Genomic DNA, 19,087 nt, shown 5'->3' on the forward strand with positions numbered 1-19,087 from the left:
TTTTATTTTAAACCTCTCTTACATTTTATATGTGATATTATAACCATCATTTCTCTACAGCATAGTAAAAACTTTATGTCCGTTAACACATTGAACATGTAATGATGTTTTGCCTGGATTAGTTGTAAAGTTTGATCATAGAGTGAAATTTTATAATTTGCATGTGTTTCTAAGTCATGCCAATTTAAACAGTCAAGCAATTTTAAACCATTTAAGCGCAAGAAGAGGTGAAAGAGAACTCAAATCGGTACCCGTGCACTGTTTACTGTGAGCACACACAAAGATTCTTGAACAGACACATACACAAAATCTCAAAATACCCATCTCGGCAAGTATTCTTGTAAAACGTTGGTTATGTCTTAAGTGAACATAAACAGTTGAGAAGGAAATAAGTTGTGTATCATTATTTTGGATCCGTTCATTTGGTCGTAAAGTGACAGCAGCTTAATATAGCCTACCTGCTGCTGTCTGTCATTAATATTAATCAAACAACAAAACAGCTTTAATGAAGATTAAATCTACATTTAATTTATACAGTGAACACTATGCAGTGTTATTTTATACTTATTACATTTCTGTATTTTAATACTAATTCTTATTTTATTACTGACTGTTCACTTGCTTTAATAATGTTTGAACTTTATTAGTTAAGCTAAATTTTTGTGTGGTACCGAATAAGTACTTAAAGTGTTCTTTAAGTAACAAATGGAAAGCAGAGGGTTCTTTTATTTGAAAAATTATCCAATCTGCTCAAAAACCATAATATGATTCGAACTAGAGGTCGACTAGAGGTAGAGGTTAGTTGAAGCTGTGTGTCAACAAGGCAGGGCTGCAGAGTGTGAGTTGCTCACACTCTGTTGGTCTCACACGCAGCCTCAGAGGGAGAGAAATTCTCCAGTAACGTACAGAAACAGAATTGATAACGTCAGAGTTTATCTATACAACGCAGGCTTGTATAATAATTTAGCCGCTGGGCTCGTTACCAGGTTTTGGTACCCACACCTACCTGTAGCCTAAACTACAGCTGGTTAAAGGCTCGCACACCCCATCAGCGTGCAGGACAATCCACGTGTACAACAGGGTATGTGTGAGTGACTTGAGAGCTTCAAAACAGCAGTCCACTAAATCCGTTTTTCCGCGCTCACGGACAAAGGAGTATACTTTGAAAGGCTCGCGTGCTCAACTGTGTGAGAGATGCAGTGGAACACGGAAAATGAAGTATAACTGGTCCTTTATGCCGGTGGAATGGCAATCGCGCCTTCCTATTAATCGGCCTAATTTGCAGCACAATCAGCCGATGCCGATTAATAAAAAAAAAAAGCCAAAAATCGGCCCGATATATCGGCTGGCCGATCAATTGGTCGACCTCTAATTCGAACCATGAGTTTTGTGATCAGTTGCACCCCTAAGCCATGACCCAAACTCTCGCTACAGGTTGAGCTGTGAAGAGATTGACAGATCTGAGGTGACTGCTCAGATCCGTTGCAGGGCAACAACTTACTGCGTGATGGAGCCTAGAGAATGTAGTTAGAATGTCTGTAAAATTCAAGATATGGGGCCAAAAATGCCCCAGTTTGAGTTGTCTCATATTTACATCATATGATACAGTTAAGCTATATCACACGAGTGTTGTTTTTCTGTCCAGAACAGCACAAGTGCAAATGTGATACTGAATTTATACAGCAGTTCAATAAATAAGAAGTTAATATTGTGTTATTTTAGACACATTATTGTCTGTTTTGCTCAATTTTGCCAATGAAAATATAAAGACAAAGCAGAACTGTTTGTCTCCAAGCAACACACAGCGGCATTTCATTTCTGAATTAGCGCAATGAACGAATCGGGTGAACCATTAGGCTTGTTGGACTTGAAGCGGCACTGCACAGACCGGTCGTTGTATGACATCAAAGTACCGCGAGAGCGATTTAAAAGCATACAAAGCCCTCTGACTCTCTAATCGCTCTCGTGGTACTTTGATGTCATACACTGATCGGTCTATGCAGCGCCGCTTCAGCCTGATTCAATGGACCATTCACAAAGAGAACCATTTACTTCACTCTTAAATTAATCAGCCGTTTTGCTCAAGTTATTTTTTGTAATGTCTATTTGATGCTTTACACAACAATGACTTTAAATGATCTTTTGTGGGTAATTTCTCAGCCAAATTTGATGTGCAATTAATTTGCGATTAATTCGATTAATCAATCACTACATCATGTAATTAATTTATGTAATAAATTATACTTACTTGCCACCCCTAATTTTACATCACCTTTAAGCACACTCAAACACTTTCTCTTTGAGGGGCAGCAAGAAAACATAATTGTCTTATTACAAACAATTAAAATTTTTTTGACTTTATTTAAACTTTATTCAAAATGCCTGAACTTGCTCTTCATGTGATATGCTGACGTATGCAATGCTGTGCTGCATTTCAGCCAGTTGCTTTTAGATCTGCCTCCATTTCAGAATGCCAAACGTCTCACAATCCAGTCAATCCTTACCAGTGGATAAAATCAAGTCCCACCTTTTTTTTTTAATAAGACGTTTCACTCTGAAATACATGTGAAATAAGAATTTGGGGAGGGGAGGGACAAATACATGTAAATGACGTACTTTGTAATGGCAACGCTTGTGAGGGGTGTTGTCGGAGCTCCTTTCCTGTGAAGAAAAGAATTTTAAGTCATTACCTGCACATTAAATGCAATTATTATACATCCTGCATCCAGTTGACACCCGATGAGAAACACAAGGTCTAACCAAAGACAGACGTTGCCGCAGATGAGAGCGATGGCGTTGTTCCAGCCATATACAGCCACAGGAAAGTTAAAGGCAGTGATGATTCCTACCAAGCCAACAGGATTCCACTGCTCGATCAGTGCATGACCCGGCCCTCAAACCACAAGTAAAAAACACTCAGTGTCTGAATTTATTTTAATACAACCACAGCCCTGTTTATATGCATGAATAATGTGAAGTGAACTTACTTTCAGAAGGTAAAATTGGTCCGCCGATCATACGTGACAGCCCTACAGCATAGTCACACACGTCCACATACTCCTGCACCTCACCAACACCCTCCACAAAGATCTTGCCCATTTCCAGAGACACCTGCACACAACACACTCATCACAATGCTGTGCCATCATTCATTTATGTGGATCGTTACAGTCATTTTAATGCAATCTTACCAAGCTGCCGAGAGCTTTGATCTTCCTTCTTAAAGCCTCTCCAATCTGTCGAACGATTTCACCTCTTTTTGGAGCAGGAACCTGAATGGCATACGTGGACAATGGTTCAGTTGTTTATATATACACATGAGATACTTAATTCTTGATAAAAGTGGTCCACAGATATAGGTTTTAACGGCCTATTCTAACACTGATACACATATTGAGATAGCAAGATGACCTGAAGATAATCTGAAGATGTTTTACATGCTCTTATGAAAACAGCATATTTCAGGGTTTTTGCAGAAAGCAGTATTTGGAAACACAAACGCAAACATTGTTATCTACTTCACAGTTTAAGGTATAAAGAGAACATTTAACACTCCTTAGTTTCTGCTGGAGAACATGGCATATGTGGTCATGGAAACGCATTAGCACTGTTCTTACAAAGTTTTGAAGAGTGCACATCAGGAAATGATCAGATAACTAATGTTATATATAAAGGTGTCAGGGGTGCAAACTCATCAGGGGTGAAAAAGGTGACAAAAACACGAGACACGAGACAAAAATTACGCTAGAAATGTTAGATTTGGTGAAAACAACACCAACAACTTTAAAGGGGTGGTATAATGCCATTTTTACAAGATGTAAAATAAGTCTCTGATGTCCCCAGAGTGTGTATGTGAAGTTTTAGCTCAAAATACCCCCAAGATAATTTTTTATAGCATGTTAAATTTGTCACTTTTTGAGGGTGAGCAAAAACGCTCCGTTTTTGTGTGTGTCCCTTTAAATGCAAATGAACTGCTGCTCCTAAGCAGAGGGCGAGGTTTCAAGAGCTTGTGTTAGCACATAGTGTTAGCAGTGCAGAATACCTCACGAAGACTCACTGAAAATGTCATAAACTGTTCAGCCTTTTATGTTCAAACCGAAGACGGACAATGATGGAGAGACTCAAGAAGTAACAACATGTAGAATGCAACAGGACCTTTCTGAGTGGTTAGTTCCTTAATTTATGTAGCTGGGATATCTTAAAATCATTGATTAGCATATTCTGTCATGATAATCTATAAATCGCTCGTGTGGGAACTGTTGTAAGATCCTACAGAGCCAGAGAATATATGCTGCATGAAGATAGAACAGGTATAGCTTAGTTTAATTACGTTTATAACTTATGTTTGCATCTTGCTTTTATGAGATGTTATTGCATTTGTGTTATGTACTGTATTGAAATAACATGGCCTCACCCCTTTGCTGTGTGTTCTCGGGGGCAGGGTTTATGTAAATTTTAGGGTTAGTGATGTCACCAACCAGGGAAGAAGCTCGCTGTAGTCCCTACCAGCCGTTTGTTGTAATCCTTAAACAGATAATTCTTTAAAAGAAAATATCTCCCTTTGCTTTGAACTTTGAGCATCGTAACTTTGCAGCTGCCCGGGTCCATTATACTGTAACAAGTGCGTTTAAATGACTGTTTACACAAGGATACTTGCAAAGATGGGCATTTTGATACATACACGATACACATATGTATATTTAACCGTTCAAGGCCAATAAAGCACCAAATATAACTCCGTTCTAAACTCTAAATTTACCAATATTTCCCCCGATATTTAAGCATTTTACCATAATCGGATATTGGTTTTGTAATATTGGATTTACAGATAAACGCCGCCATCTTGTGGGTGTTTTGAGAATTGCGTGCAGGATCGCCATTACAGAGCATCTGAGGGGAGATGAGACAATGGCATGCACAGGTAAAGTATACTTACCTGCTTTGATGTAATTAGTAAACTTTATTTAACATAGCAGCCATTAATGCACAAATTAGATGTGTTACATAAATGCCTGAAATGTAGCTAGTTTATGCAGCTTGTCTCTAAGAAATAGAGACAAGCTCATGGAGTCACGTAAGATAATCCGTCAAGTCCTGTCACAATGAAGATGTAACTTCGCATGAATTAAATAATACAGCCATGAATGAGCACATTTTGGAAATAAAAGCACTGAATTTAATTCTCTCTCTGTTGTCTGTGCTCATCATTGGTCTCGTGAAGTCGTCTGCATTTTGCTGTTCACTCAGCGGGTTGATGCTCAGGAAATGCTCCACGGCCACCGCATGTAACTTTTAACAAGATTCACTTGTTTAAAAGACCGTAATTATATAAACTTTTACCCATTTTTACCCATAAACCATTAATTAGCTAATAAACACCCAAGTAAACAACTCTATGGAAATTATTTCCGCGAGCGATCGCAGATTGAGTATAGTTCTGTGTAAATGCATAGATAAACAGCACTTTGTCAGCAGATGTTTCATAATCTAGAACGACAAAAACATTATTAATAATTCTGATAACATACCAGTTGAGAAATGCAATAAAATACAATGTTTTGTTTGTTATATTCCAATATTCCAGAGAATATTATTCAGTTATTTAACATTATCCAGTGAATTATTCTTCACTCTTTAGCCTATTAAACAGCTTATAAATCTACTAAAACTGTAGTTTAAGTAAGGGATACTCCGCTTTGCGTCGGGTGGTTCTTCGCCTCTACGTCGTGCATTAAAATCCTTTAATGCATGGCTAGCCGTGGATTATCCCGCTTATACCTTGGTTATTTTATGTTGACTTGAAGTCTTTATCACTTATGATGTTGTATTTTGTAATGTGACAGTTAATACCTGCTCTGAGACACATCAAACTTGCAACGCTGTATTCACGTCCAGCGGTAGACTGAACAGAGGCATAAAACTCCCACAAAGTCTCATTTAAAAGAGAAGCAGAGTAGGTCTCGACATCACAATTGTTCTGTCTTTGGCGCAAAAAGTCACTGAAAGTGTTAACTGCCCATTTAGTTGTCTTTTTCGTATTGACCTCATCTTTGTCGTCTTCTATCTTATCTAGATCTGTCGGTGTTAATTCTTTGTGCCGCTTTTTGTCATTCAACGTCTCCTCGAAGTCTTCTTTTTCGTCTTGTGCCTGGGCCCATTTCTCAAAATTGCCATATTTACCGTACAAATTAAACGATATGCAAAAATCATCCATTTAGCCTACATAAATAAACATTTTCATATGTCTCTCACTCTGTTTGCAAGTGTAACTGTGTTACTATGGTTACCAATGTTTATAGTGGCAGATTAATTTCGATCTGTAATCAAACTGACTGGAACTACCTGTGCATTAAACGGTTTTACTGCACACCTTCCAGCCAATCAGAATCGAGTATTTAAACAGACCAAGGTATAAAATGAAGTATTACATTTCTGCAAAGTTGATATGACTCCTGTCTTTAATTTATTTTCTCCATTTGAAAACATTAGACATTCTACATTTATTTTGCTTATTGTTAACATTAGTGTTGCTGCTGATGCTTTTTATAAATAAAATTATTTTTGTAATATGAAGATTAAAATTAACATGAAAGACTACTAATTTTCAACAAAAACAGTTTAGTAACAGTGCACTTTTTTATTTTTTGCACTTTCAGACCCCTCTATTTATTGGTGTATAAATAAGATTTGTTTTGTTTTCTATACAAAGAGGGAGTGATTGTTATAAATAAAATGGTTTGTTCAGTTCAGTGGTGTTGTAATCGTGTCAAAAACAGAAGTATAACAGTAAATAAATATTGGTTCTGCATATCGGTTATCGGGCACATAAACACAAATTATCAGTATCGGTTCTAAAAAAAAAATTAAAAAAAATAAATAAAAAAAAATCGGTCGATCACTAGTTTGAAACAGCATTTAATAATTTACTGATGTATTTCAACAGGTCAAGCATGCACATTGAAACATTTATTCCCATACACGGGAGTTTTGCACATAACATGCCGAAAAATAAAATAAAGTGTCCATGAATTCAGAAATTGTTGATCGCTTTTTATTAATGTAACGAAGGGACGGCAGAGCGGGGATCCATTTGCAGCTTTATTGAGAATAGTCACCAAGGCAGACAGGGGCAAAGGCAAAGACATAAACGGGACAGGCAATGGTCGAGGCAGGAGGCAGACAAACAGTATCGGGTCACAGGCGGAGATCAGGGCAGGCAGCAAACAAACACAGTCCAGTACACAGGCAAGGTTCAGGGCAGGCAGCAGAGAATCACAACGAATAAACAATCCAACGGTAACAAGGAAACAGTCCACAAGAAAACGCTTAGTAATGATCACCGGGGCAAATCAAGACTTCGCGGTGAGTGTGTGTGTGTGGCTTAAATAGTGTGGGTGTGATGAGGTGCAGGTGTGTGCGTAATCAGTCCCAGGAATGAGGGCCTATGGGAAACGTAGTCCGAATGGGAGCAGTCAATATTCAGGTGATTATTGTGGAGTGTGCATGTGATTGGCAGGGAGGATAATGGGAAATAGAGTCCAGGAATTGACAGGAACAGATGGTTGGCCTAAACATTTTTAACACAGACCTTCATAAAGTCTGGGGACAGTTAAACTTATCAATTATTGCAGATTTACACAGAGTTCAGTGTTTATATTCCCCGTGTGATGGGATGGAAAATAAAACAGCGTCAAGACGTTAATAATATGAACACGCTTGGTCCATAACGAATTCAAAAAGACCTAGGCCTAGTTAACACTCAGAGGTCGGCTGGTCGCGCCGGCGATACCACCTTGCTTTTTTTCTTATCAGTATGAAAGAGACTCAAAATACTCCATCAATTTTGCACATACAATTAAGAGTTATACACCATTTTACACCATTGAGTTTCAGTTCATTATTCAAACACGTTTCAGAAAGTTTCTCGCGAAGACAGAGCTGAAAGTGCACCCTGTTTATTTTCTTTATTTAACAAAAACACAAGGTTTTGTTGTTATTGTGAGTGTATACAAATAAAAGTAGACCCTTTATATTTTATAATGATATCTTACATTAATCTGTATGGCCAAAAATGACGGAGTTTAAGTAGTTTTTGCTGTCATGAGGAAAAAAATCCAGAGAACGTGCCGGCACGTTCACCGGGCTCAGAGGGTTAAATCCCATATTTTACGGGACGGGTGGCATTGTGGCAACCCTACGATAGCAGCAATCTATTACTGAGGACACTCAGGGTTTGTGGGGATATTGTAAAATGTTAATCCATTTCTTTGTGATTTGCTGTCATCACAGCCAACAGCAGAGCAGATAGACGGCATGTTGCAATTCAGTGCTACAAATGGCGACAGTACCACTGTGTGACATCACATGAAATCCATGAACAGGCTGTGTACACAGCTTTTTAAAAATGGCGGGTGCTTGTGTTTCGCGTTCGTTCGACCAATCAGTGTACACTTGCATCACTGGTAGTTCCTTTTTTGCTAGGTTAGACCTTTTACACTCTGAAGTAGTCATGATTCGCCTCTCACAACGTAACATGCTCTAAACACACCTCTTAAGCACACAGAATAATGTAAGTGGATATTTTTTTGTAATCGCGCCATTGAATGATTACGAAATCGTGGCATCCGTAATCACGATTAAAATTTGATTAATTGTGCAGCCCTAACTAAAATATTGATTTAATCAAAAGAAAAAAAAAAGTAACAAGGTGTTCAGTCACTTGTTGTAGTGTAACGGATCACAAAACTCACGGTTCGGATCATATTATGGTTTTCGAGTCACGGATCAGATAATTTTTCGGATCAGTAAAAAAAAAAAAAAAAAAAAAAAAAAAAAAAAATATACAAATAAAAATGTTTTTTTTTTTTTTTTTTTTTTTTAAGAAAAATGTAACTTTGCTTCCCATTTATAACTTAAAGGGTGAAACCCCAGAACACATTTTTTTAAATGTGAACATATGTACAGGTTGCATGTCACTGAAAACTAATAGCACTCATGAAGTTTATCAAGAAGTGGAAATTGGTTATTTTTGCATTTTTCAGAGCAATTTTGTACTTCCGGTTTGAAAAGCAAAGTGACGTAGATTCGCCCCCGCAAACCTATTTACACACTCCGAGGCTCGAATCTACTTCAGATTTGTGACGTAGCTTCGGGCCTCGGAGTGTGTAAATAGGCTTGCAGGGGCGAATCTACGTCACCGGGTTCTGAGGCTTCTCTGCATTTATTCATGAGAAAGAGCTCGTTCAGTCCAATCCCTGCGCAAGATTATAACTGCGGTATTATGCATGAGGAAGTATAACTTCTGTTGCTTCTGTGTCATTGCCTATTGTTGTCATTCAGAGACGTGTCGTATAGGTGCTCGTTTTCTCAGTGCTACAATACAAAAACGCATTTCCCTGCGACGCGACCAGAGCTGAAGTTTTGGTGCAGGCGGTTTGTTTTGCTGTTGTCCACCAGCACAAATGGAAAATATGCTTGCATGTGATCGCATTACAGCGGAGAATTCAAATGTCACAAAAGTGCTGCTCATTCACCTCTGCCTGCTCTGCGTTCGACATGCGAGCCGTGAGTATTATTCATTATTCTGTATAATGAGTGTGTTGTAGGTCTGTGTTTTATTGGTTGTTCTCTTCCCTCTTCCCCCCCCCACACTCCCACTTTTCCAAAGCTTTACGCCCATTTTCTCAGACTTTTTCAGCTCAGAGGTGTGAACGACAAGGCTAAAACGGGGGGTGGGGGGGGGTTCATGACACTTTAAGGAACTCTTTAAGTACTTTGATACCACAGCAAAAACTCCTAACTAATGGACAGACAGTAAAAATAAGAATATACAAAACAGATAAATACTATAGAACAGTTACAAATAGTTAGGTCTAACAGTAGCCTAGTATTCAAGTACAGAAATGTAATAATATAAATATAATTGTAATTACACTGCACGCATAGTGTTACCTGTATAAATTAAATATAGATATAATCATTGTTACAGTTGTTTTGTTTGACAATTTATGACATAGCAGTTGCATTGCATAGCATTGCTGTCAATAAATGCACGGAACCAATGTACAAATGCACAGAACCAATATGATCAAACATATCCAATTTCTTTCTCAAGTTATCTCAACTGTTTAGGTTGACTTAAGACTTTATAACCAACTATATACAAGAATGCTTGTCGAGACGGGGATTTTGAGATCATTTTGTGTGTATGTGTCTGTTCAAGCTCAAGGACTCGAAAAATAGCGCTCTGTTATGTGCAGGGATGCAAACAGGTAAAGGGGACAAAAGGTGAGAACATTGCGTGGGGTGGGGGCATGCTCCGCACAGAATTTTTTTTTTAATTTGCTTTACATGCTCATTTATAAATATATATGTCAAAAAAAAAAATTAACATATTGTTGCAACATTTTACCAAAATCAACATTTAGTCAAAATCTTATGTTATAATAGATGAAGTGCTGTGGAGGCTATTTAAGACAATATTGGCTGATTAGAACGCAATACTGAGCTGAACTGCAAACTGTTTGCCCTCTCTCTCTTCACCGTCCCCACATCTCAGACCTAAAATATTACCCTTTATAGACAATTTTTAAAGTAAAGAGTAAAGGAAACACTGTACAGTACTTATTGAAACAACCAGTTCATTATTTACTCTTGTAAGTAACCGTACAAGGTACAAGTAAACTTTCACTATATAATGGTTAAATGCAATTAATCCACAAATCACATGTGTTCCAATCAGTTGCACCCCTTGTCACTTGTGACCACGAGGAGTATGAGTGTGACCCTAAATGAGGAGCACCAAAGAGTTAAACACTTTGCTTTACTTTTTTTCCCCAACAGAAGTTAAATGTTTATAGTGAAAGACTTGATTTTCCTGCTAAGACAAAAACTGAGATCAAGCACCCTGCAATAAAGCAATAAAACTCATCTGGAGAGAAGATCTCAAAGAAATAGCATAGGACAACGCCTTGCCCTCACACATCTACAGGATGCAACAGCCCCCCCAACACACACACACACACACACACACCCTCCTTCCTTTCCCCCTGACACAAGTCACTGAAAGTTCTCCAAGAAGTATAATGTATCTGGTGTATCTATTGTTTATTCCTTTCATGTTTGTATCATTTTAAATGTCTCGGTGCGATTGGTAAAATGGTCTCAATTTCACAGCAGTCACTGGTATTATGAAGAAGATTGAAAACTAAGGAGAATTCTGTCCTCCTTTCTCCCCCCAAAACAGGTGTTGGTGTAATAAATATTTACAACCCTTTTGTTCTGGTCTGTATATAAGGTAAAGTGCAAAGCAGTCATGGGGGATCATCTGTAGCCAGAAGCCCCCGTGCAAGACATTCACACATCACTGTGTGTATATTTCTTTGAGTAACTGATGTTATGCATTTATTATTTCTGAATTGGCTTCTAATTGTCTAACTGTAATGTAATTGGCATGATACATTTTTACTTGACAAATAAAATGTTATATTTGGTTTATTCTGTATTATTTTTGATTCATTACTTCTAGTAGATTAAAGCGAAGGTATTACCGCAAATCTGTGTTCAGGATTGATCATACGGAAGGTTTAATAGATGGAGCATAGGGCACATCAATTAAGTCCATTCCGATTTCTGACTATCGCTGCCTTAAATAAGTTGCAGTTTTCGTAAATATATAAAAACTATGCTTTTTGTTACGAGTAAGCAGAGCGCGACCGACTTAAAAGGTAGATATTTACCCTGCATCCAATGTTTAAGGTCAGAACTGACGAGTTTGTGTCCGAGAAGAGCATTCAGTCGGCCGAAGTGACTTTTCTAAAGCGATACCGGGACCGCAGTGAACGAATAATTGAAGTGTGGCGAGGGGGGCGTGGTTCAGCGGAGTCGGCAGCGGGAGAGAGAGTCAGGAGACGAACGGTGAGTGAGTGGGTTAAATGCAAATGACGAACACCTGTCTCTTGTTTCAGTAATTGGTGTGGAGAGAGTATATAACACCAGGAGAAACAGGAGTGGGAGAGAGAGAGACGGACTACTGACTGCTGCCCGCTGGTGATCTACGAGTGAGAGACTTCTGAATGATTTGTGACCGCTTTGTGCCTGTCTGCACCCCTTTTTGTTTTGAATTGTGAGAATTATTGCAAATAAAAAGCAGTCAGTAGTCAAGCCGACCCTGTCCTCTTCCTTCCTGAGTACTGAACTTTGCTACACTGGTGCCGAAACCCGGGAAGGAAGACGGAAGCCGCCGCCATGCAATCGTCCTCCGGATCGCCATTTGCGGAGATTATCACCTCCCTCGCGGTCATGCAACAAGAACAACACCAGGCCCTGCTGGACTTGAGACAGGATCAAGAGAGGTGCTTCCAAGTCGTTGTTCAAGCCCAGCAGGAGGACCGCGAGAGGTTCCGGAGCTGGATTGACCGGGAGGTTCGACCGGAAGCCCTGGAACCTCGGATTCCGTTTTTGGGCCAATGCGGGGTTCCTTACAATAGATAGTGGTTTTGTGAAAGTTACAAATTGTATATGGAAATCCTGTAATGAAATTACTGGCATACATACATTTTGTCAGTTGTTTGCATTATGTGGTTTACCATATCATCAAGTAGCTGATATTACCCAGCCTTACTCAATCCTTAATAATATGAAAGCTTACATCTGCCCACACTTTCCATGCATCTTGTGCTTTCTGTACGGTTTCCTCATATTCTGCTATGGTTGCCTGTTTAAAGACAAAATTCATTCAGTGAAGGAATCATGCCTCTTAATATGCGTTTATTCATTAATTGCATTTTATGAAAAAAATAAAAAATAGTTTACGTTACCTGACGCACTCTGGCAATGGCCTCATTGTTGGCTGGACAGTATGAAGTTACCACCTGTATGAAACAACATAATTCATTAGATAGTATCATGAACAAAGAACATAAAAATAACTTTTCTTCCAGTGCAACAACTGACAAAGGACAACTCTGTGAATAAAAAGCCATTTTATATTTTATTACCCTAGTGAAAAATAAATATACTAAAATGTATTTGAAATACATTTTATGCTAAGTATACTACAATTACATTTACATATTTATGTACTTAATATAAATACCCTGCAATTGTACTTTTATTATACTAAATTGGCATACTTAAAGTCTGCTAAACTGGAACAAGTATTTTTGCAAGTATATTTTAGGTTTATATATCTTCCATTCAAATTATACAGTGATCATACTATCCTTACTAATAGTGATATTAAACACATCTTAGGCTTAATATTAAGACATATGTATTGTGCAATAAAGAAGAACTCCAAATAAAGTTTAAATAAAATATTTATGTCAGGAAATATAGTAGTCAAAACCTTCTTCTTAGGACAACTTAGCTCTTAGGACAACTTTGATTAACTTTTTTGATCCACTTCAAATGTTGACTACTGGATATTAATGGGTTTGTAGTTAGTGTGAAATTAATGTAGGCCCATTTTAAATACATTTTGGTAGGTCTTTTACTTGGGCAGACTCTGCATCCATAACCTCTGACATGATTTCTCACCATCATGCACCTAACTCAGAAACTCTTAAGAAAATCCAGAGTTACCTAAACTCACAATTATGAGTTGTGCTGATGTTCATGTGCATTTTATCTCATAAATACATTCTTCCTGAAATGATTTGAAAACACTAACTGTTGACGCTAAACCTTGACCCCCATTGGCCTGCCCCAACGTCCTAACATTGGTTGAACCAGAAGTTGACAAATATAGACCGCAATGTTTCGAACACACCATAAAGCAAATGCCATCACACTCACCAACAATTGGTTTAGCTGTACTTTTGCTTAACAACCAAACTCGATGGAGTGCACACTACTGGGAATCTGTGTTGCAGTTTTGGCACATTTGTCAGAAGGAAACTGGGTCTAGAAACTGTAGCTAAAGACACAAGTCTCACCATGTATTTCATATCTGAGAATGATAATTATTTTTAGATGATGCTATATAATTTGTTAGATGAGTTTTTCTTTTCGTGCAAACCAAAGAAAACGTGAGGTATGAACTGAAACATCTAGTTTGTTTCTGCTAACTGGCTGTAAGGGCAGAATTTTCAAACCCAACTTTTGCCTATACAGCTCAAATGTAACAATGAGCAATTTGCAAATAAAATGATTTAATTTGTAAAATATTTAAGTAGCCTACTACTTCAGTAATTTATTTTTGTTGAATACTATGTTGACCTGTTATGATTAAATGTACAATTCAATGAACTGTATTTGAGTTCTACTTGTTTAGTATAAGAATAGTATTGGCCTAGATAAAAGTTTACAGGAAATGTATTTTGAGTATGTATTATGTATTAAATATTATGAATTAAACTAATTATTAAACCGATCCTGACCAGTCTTCAAAAATGACACAGAAAGTTAAAATGTCAAATAAATTCAGAAATGTTAACTGCATGAAAAGTAAATAATTTTAACCTACGCATCACATTTAAATCCGCAGCGTAACGCGAGACCGCCAAACCACCAAATCATTTCATTGCGTTTTTGTCAGGAGCAGTTGTGGTGCATTGAGAGTTAAAGCGTGCAGAGAATTAGCAGAGAAATGTTACAGATGGTTTTATTCCATCTGCATGACACTGAAACAAAAGCAGTTCTGCACGTTCACATTTTTCCACCAAGGAACGGAACTGTCTGTGTTTTAGTGCGTGCACAAGAATAATACTAATGTTATGCCGGTTTATGCAATTGCTTCATGTTGCGTTAATGACAGATCATGTCAAGTAAAATGGAAGCAAAACATTCTTGATATTTAATGTTGCGTCTGCTAGTTTTATTTCTTCAACAGCTTAAAGTTTAATGCACGTTCGTGTTAAATAGCTACAGGCCATTTCACGTTTATTTTCACGCACCACTTAATGTGCCTATATTGAGACTATTCTCGGCAAGTCACAGTCTTTTAATCCATATAATTTGTGCTGTCATTAATAGTTGTCATTAATAATGTCTGTTCGCCTATAGCTGTACTTGTAACTGTATAGAGAGAACACAAAGTAACCCCAGTTTTGCGTGGTCCATGTCTGAGTGGTGGCGCAACAGGTAAGCTGAGTGCTCTTGTGCAACAGCGACCTAGGTTCAATTCCAGCCCGTACTGGTTCCTGCATTCAATATACAGTGGCAAGAAAAAGTATGTGAACCACTTGCAGAATCTGTGAAAATGTGCAAAATTTTAACAAAATAAGAGAGATCATACAAAATGCATGTTATTTTTTATTTAGTACTGTCCTGAGTAAGATATTTTACATAAAAGATGCTTACATATAATCCATAAGAAGCTGAATTTATTAAAATGACCCAGTTCAAAAGTTTGTGAACCATTGATTCTTAATACTGTGTTTGGTTACCTGGATGATCTACGACTGTTTTTTTGTTGCGTGATGGTTGTTCATGAGTCCCTTGTTTGTCCTGAGCAGTTAAACTGAGCTCTGCTCTTCAGAAAAAATCTCCAGGTCCCAAAAACTCTTTTTTGAACCCTTTACAACAGTGACTGAATGATTTTGAGATCCATCTTTTCACATGGAGGACAACTGTGGGACTCAAACACAACTATTAAAAAAGGTTCAAACATTCACTGGTGCTTCAGAAGGAAACACGATGCATTAAGAGTCGGGGGGTGAAAACTTTTGAACAGGATGAAGAGGTCCAAATTTTTCTTATTTCGCTTGAATATCATATTTTTTTCCATATAGTACTGCCCTTCGGAAGCAACAGAAAATACTTGCATGTTTCCCGGAAGACAAATTAAATACAATTTACCTTGATCTTCAAATTCCAAATGTTTTCACCCCCCATCTATTAATACATCATGTTTTTTTCTGGAGCATCAGTGAATGTTTGAACCTTTTTTAAAAGTTGTGTTTGAATCCCTGTAAGTTACAATCCCTAACAATCCCTAACCCTTGATTCTTAATACTGTGTGTGGTTACCTGGATGATCTATGACTGTTTTTTTGTTTTGTGATGGTTGTTCATGAGTCCCTTGTTTGTCCTGAGCAGTTAAACTGAGCTCTGTTCTTCAGAAAAAATCTCCAGGTCCTGCAGATTCTTCAGTTTTCCAGCATTTTTTGCATATTTAAACCCTTTACAGCAGTGACTGAATGATTTTGAGATCCGTCCTTTCACACTGAGGACAACTGAGGGACTCAAACACAACTTTTAAAAAAGGTTCAAACATTCACTGATGCTCCAGAAAAAAACATGATGCATTAATAGATGGGGGGTGAAAACATTTGGAATTTGAAGCTAAATTGTATTTAATTTGTCTTCCGGGAAACATGCAAGTATCTTCTGTTGCTTCCGAAGGGCAGTTCTAAATGAAAAAAAAATGATATTCAAGCGAAATAAGAAAAATTTTGACCTCTTCATCCTGTTCAAAAGTTTTCACCCCCCGACTCTTAATGCATCGTGTTTCCTTCTGAAGCATCAGTAAATGTTTGAACCTTTTTTACTAGTTGTGTTTGAGTCCCTCAGTTGTTCTCCATGTGAAAAGATGGATCTCAAAATCATTCAGTCACTGTTGTAAAGGGTTCAAATATGCAAAAGATGGTGGAAAACTGAAGAATTTTTGGGACCTGGAGATTTTTTCTGAAGAACAGAGCTCAGCTTAACTGCTTAGAATAAACAAGGGACTCATGAACAACCATCACAAAACAAAAAAAAAAAACAGTCGTGGATCATCCAGGTAACCACACACAGTATTAATAATCAATGGTTCACAAACTTTTGAACTGGGTCATTTTAATAAATTCAGTTATTTTTTTTGTCTTATGGATTATATGTAAACATCTTTTATGTAAAATATCTTACTCAGGACAGTACTAAATAAAAAAAATAACATGCATTTTGTATGATCTCTCTTATTTTGTTAAAATTTTGCACATTTTCACAGATTCTGCAAGTGGTTCACATACTTTTTCTTGCAACTGTATACATATGTTCCCATTGTCTCACTGATGTTCACTGGATAATTAAGTTATCCAGTGAACAATGGAAAAGAAAAAGCCCTACAAAGTCTTGAAAATTTTTTTTTTGAAAGTTGAACTTCTTTTAACTTTACATGGCTTTCTAAACACACAGCTCTCTTGTGCGAGACACGAGTGCAACAGTCAAAGATGTCCATCTAGCGCATTTTTACATAGAAAACAATGGAAAACCAGCACAAAAAACAGTTAAGAAAATGCATGTGTGTGTTTGTTTTTCATGCCATGCCAGCTTCTGTAGATATTTTAAGTTAGAAAAACGTATGGTAAAACTATATCAAGTTTTTACAATTTATTTATTTTTTTTTTTTTTATTATTAATTAGTTTACCACTTGAAAATCTTAAAATCCTTACATTTACATATCCTTACATAGGTAATAAGTACTTTTTAAAATAATTGGAGAAAGAAAAAAAAATTAAAACAATTGTATGTTAAGAATTTTAAAAACTTCAAAACATACAAGCAAGTAGCAAATAATAAAGGGGAGCAAAGAAACATATTACAAGCAATAAACAAAGAGTGCTTTCAGTATTTAAGATTATCTGAACCAAGGCTCGACAATAAGGACTGCCCGATGGCCCGGGGCCAGTGTGAACAACGCTCGGGACAGTAGACGGAACAGTCACTTGCCCGATCGGGCCAGTGCTTTAGGGTGTGCGATATCGTCTATGATATTGTAATTGTTGATTTAACAATCTGAAATTATCGAGTATGTCCCTCACTTTACAAAAAACAAACAAAAACACACCCATTGAGTGCACGCATGCACTACGTAACGTGGTCTAGTAGGTTAGACCGGTGCGCGTGCATATTTAGAGTGTACGCTTTCACTGTGTGATTTAGTCTATTAAAATGCATTTAGAATGGCCTCAGAATGATATTGATTTTATATAACGTACAGTTTAATAAACAAGAACTTAATATCAAGTGACTTACATTTAAGACACCAAATCACCTGTTTCGCTCTATTTTGCCAACGAAAAATAGTTTCAAACAAAGTCTACAGAATTGTTTTGCGTCTCTGAGCAACACTTCCTGAATGAATCAGCCGTTTGAATGAATCGGTTGAATCTCAATGACTCGCTCATTAACAGTGATTCGCTGCCACCTACTGGCAGGTTTAATTTCACATTTAAAGCGTCTTCATTTTTTAAATAATTTCAAATAACAGTATTTAACGTTTTATATTTTCAACATTTCAAAACATTATTTATGCATCTGTAACAGCTCTTGACTGATTAACTTTAAAACTTGAAAAGCACTGTTTATTTCATTTATATGTTTGTTCTGTTGTATTTATTTGTGCTATTACTGGTAATTTGATTATTTGTTACTAATTTATTACTTACTGTTTATTTGTCTAACAATATTTAAAAATTTAATGAGTTTATCTAGTACCTTTGGTGTCATAACACTATTTATTAAAGTTAAATGTAACAAAGCCAACATAAACAATAACTAGGCTTATTTTATAGGCCGATTTTCTTTTCTTTTACTTTATTCATTTTTTATTGTGGGGCCAGTGAAAATTTTGGCAGGGCAAGTAAAAATTTGAACCACTGGCCCGACTGGGCCAGTAGAAAAAGTCTTTAGCGTTGAGCCCTGTGAACGTTTTCTATTCAAGAACTGTGAGTGGTTTTGTTGTTTGATTGTTACTGACATCATAGACAGCAGGAGATCTAATAAGCTGCATTCACGCACGGATCTCTTTTGAAATAAAAGTAATGTCAATTAAGAAGTATGTTTCGCAAGGCCCCCCAGCTTTGCCACTGATCTGCTGATAACATAACTTCAAAGGAGGCATGCCCAGGCCGCTGTACATGCCCCAGTCCCTTGACTTCACCCCATGTCAAAACAATGCTATAAAGCGAAGCACAAAGGAAAAACAGTATCACGACTTCACACTTGACTGAAACATGGAATAAAAGGAGTGTTGCAAATGAATAAGTAGGTATTAGGGGTGTAACGGTTCAAATTACTCTCATGCTTCGGTTTGTATCATGGTTTTAAGGTCACAGTTCCGGTACTGTTCAGTATGTGCTATGTTCAGGGGAAAAAAGGA

The 19,087-nt window shown here is 37.2% G+C and overlaps 1 protein-coding gene across 1 annotated transcript in view; it reads right to left on the reverse strand.

The window, feature by feature from the left end:
- Positions 1-19,087, reverse strand: part of aldh7a1 (aldehyde dehydrogenase 7 family, member A1) — a 105,798-nt gene that overhangs the window by 69,510 nt on the left and 17,201 nt on the right. Inside the window, exons 2-7 of the mRNA XM_051908834.1 lie at positions 12,819-12,872; positions 12,650-12,715; positions 3,192-3,272; positions 2,988-3,111; positions 2,761-2,893; positions 2,617-2,661 (exon numbers count right to left, since the gene is read on the reverse strand). Coding sequence (XP_051764794.1) covers positions 2,617-2,661; positions 2,761-2,893; positions 2,988-3,111; positions 3,192-3,272; positions 12,650-12,715; positions 12,819-12,872 — 503 coding nt within the window. The remainder of the gene's footprint in view (positions 1-2,616; positions 2,662-2,760; positions 2,894-2,987; positions 3,112-3,191; positions 3,273-12,649; positions 12,716-12,818; positions 12,873-19,087) is intronic.

Source organism: Ctenopharyngodon idella, chromosome 10, assembly GCF_019924925.1.
Source record: "Ctenopharyngodon idella isolate HZGC_01 chromosome 10, HZGC01, whole genome shotgun sequence".
Classification (NCBI taxonomy): Eukaryota; Metazoa; Chordata; class Actinopteri; order Cypriniformes; family Xenocyprididae; genus Ctenopharyngodon; species Ctenopharyngodon idella.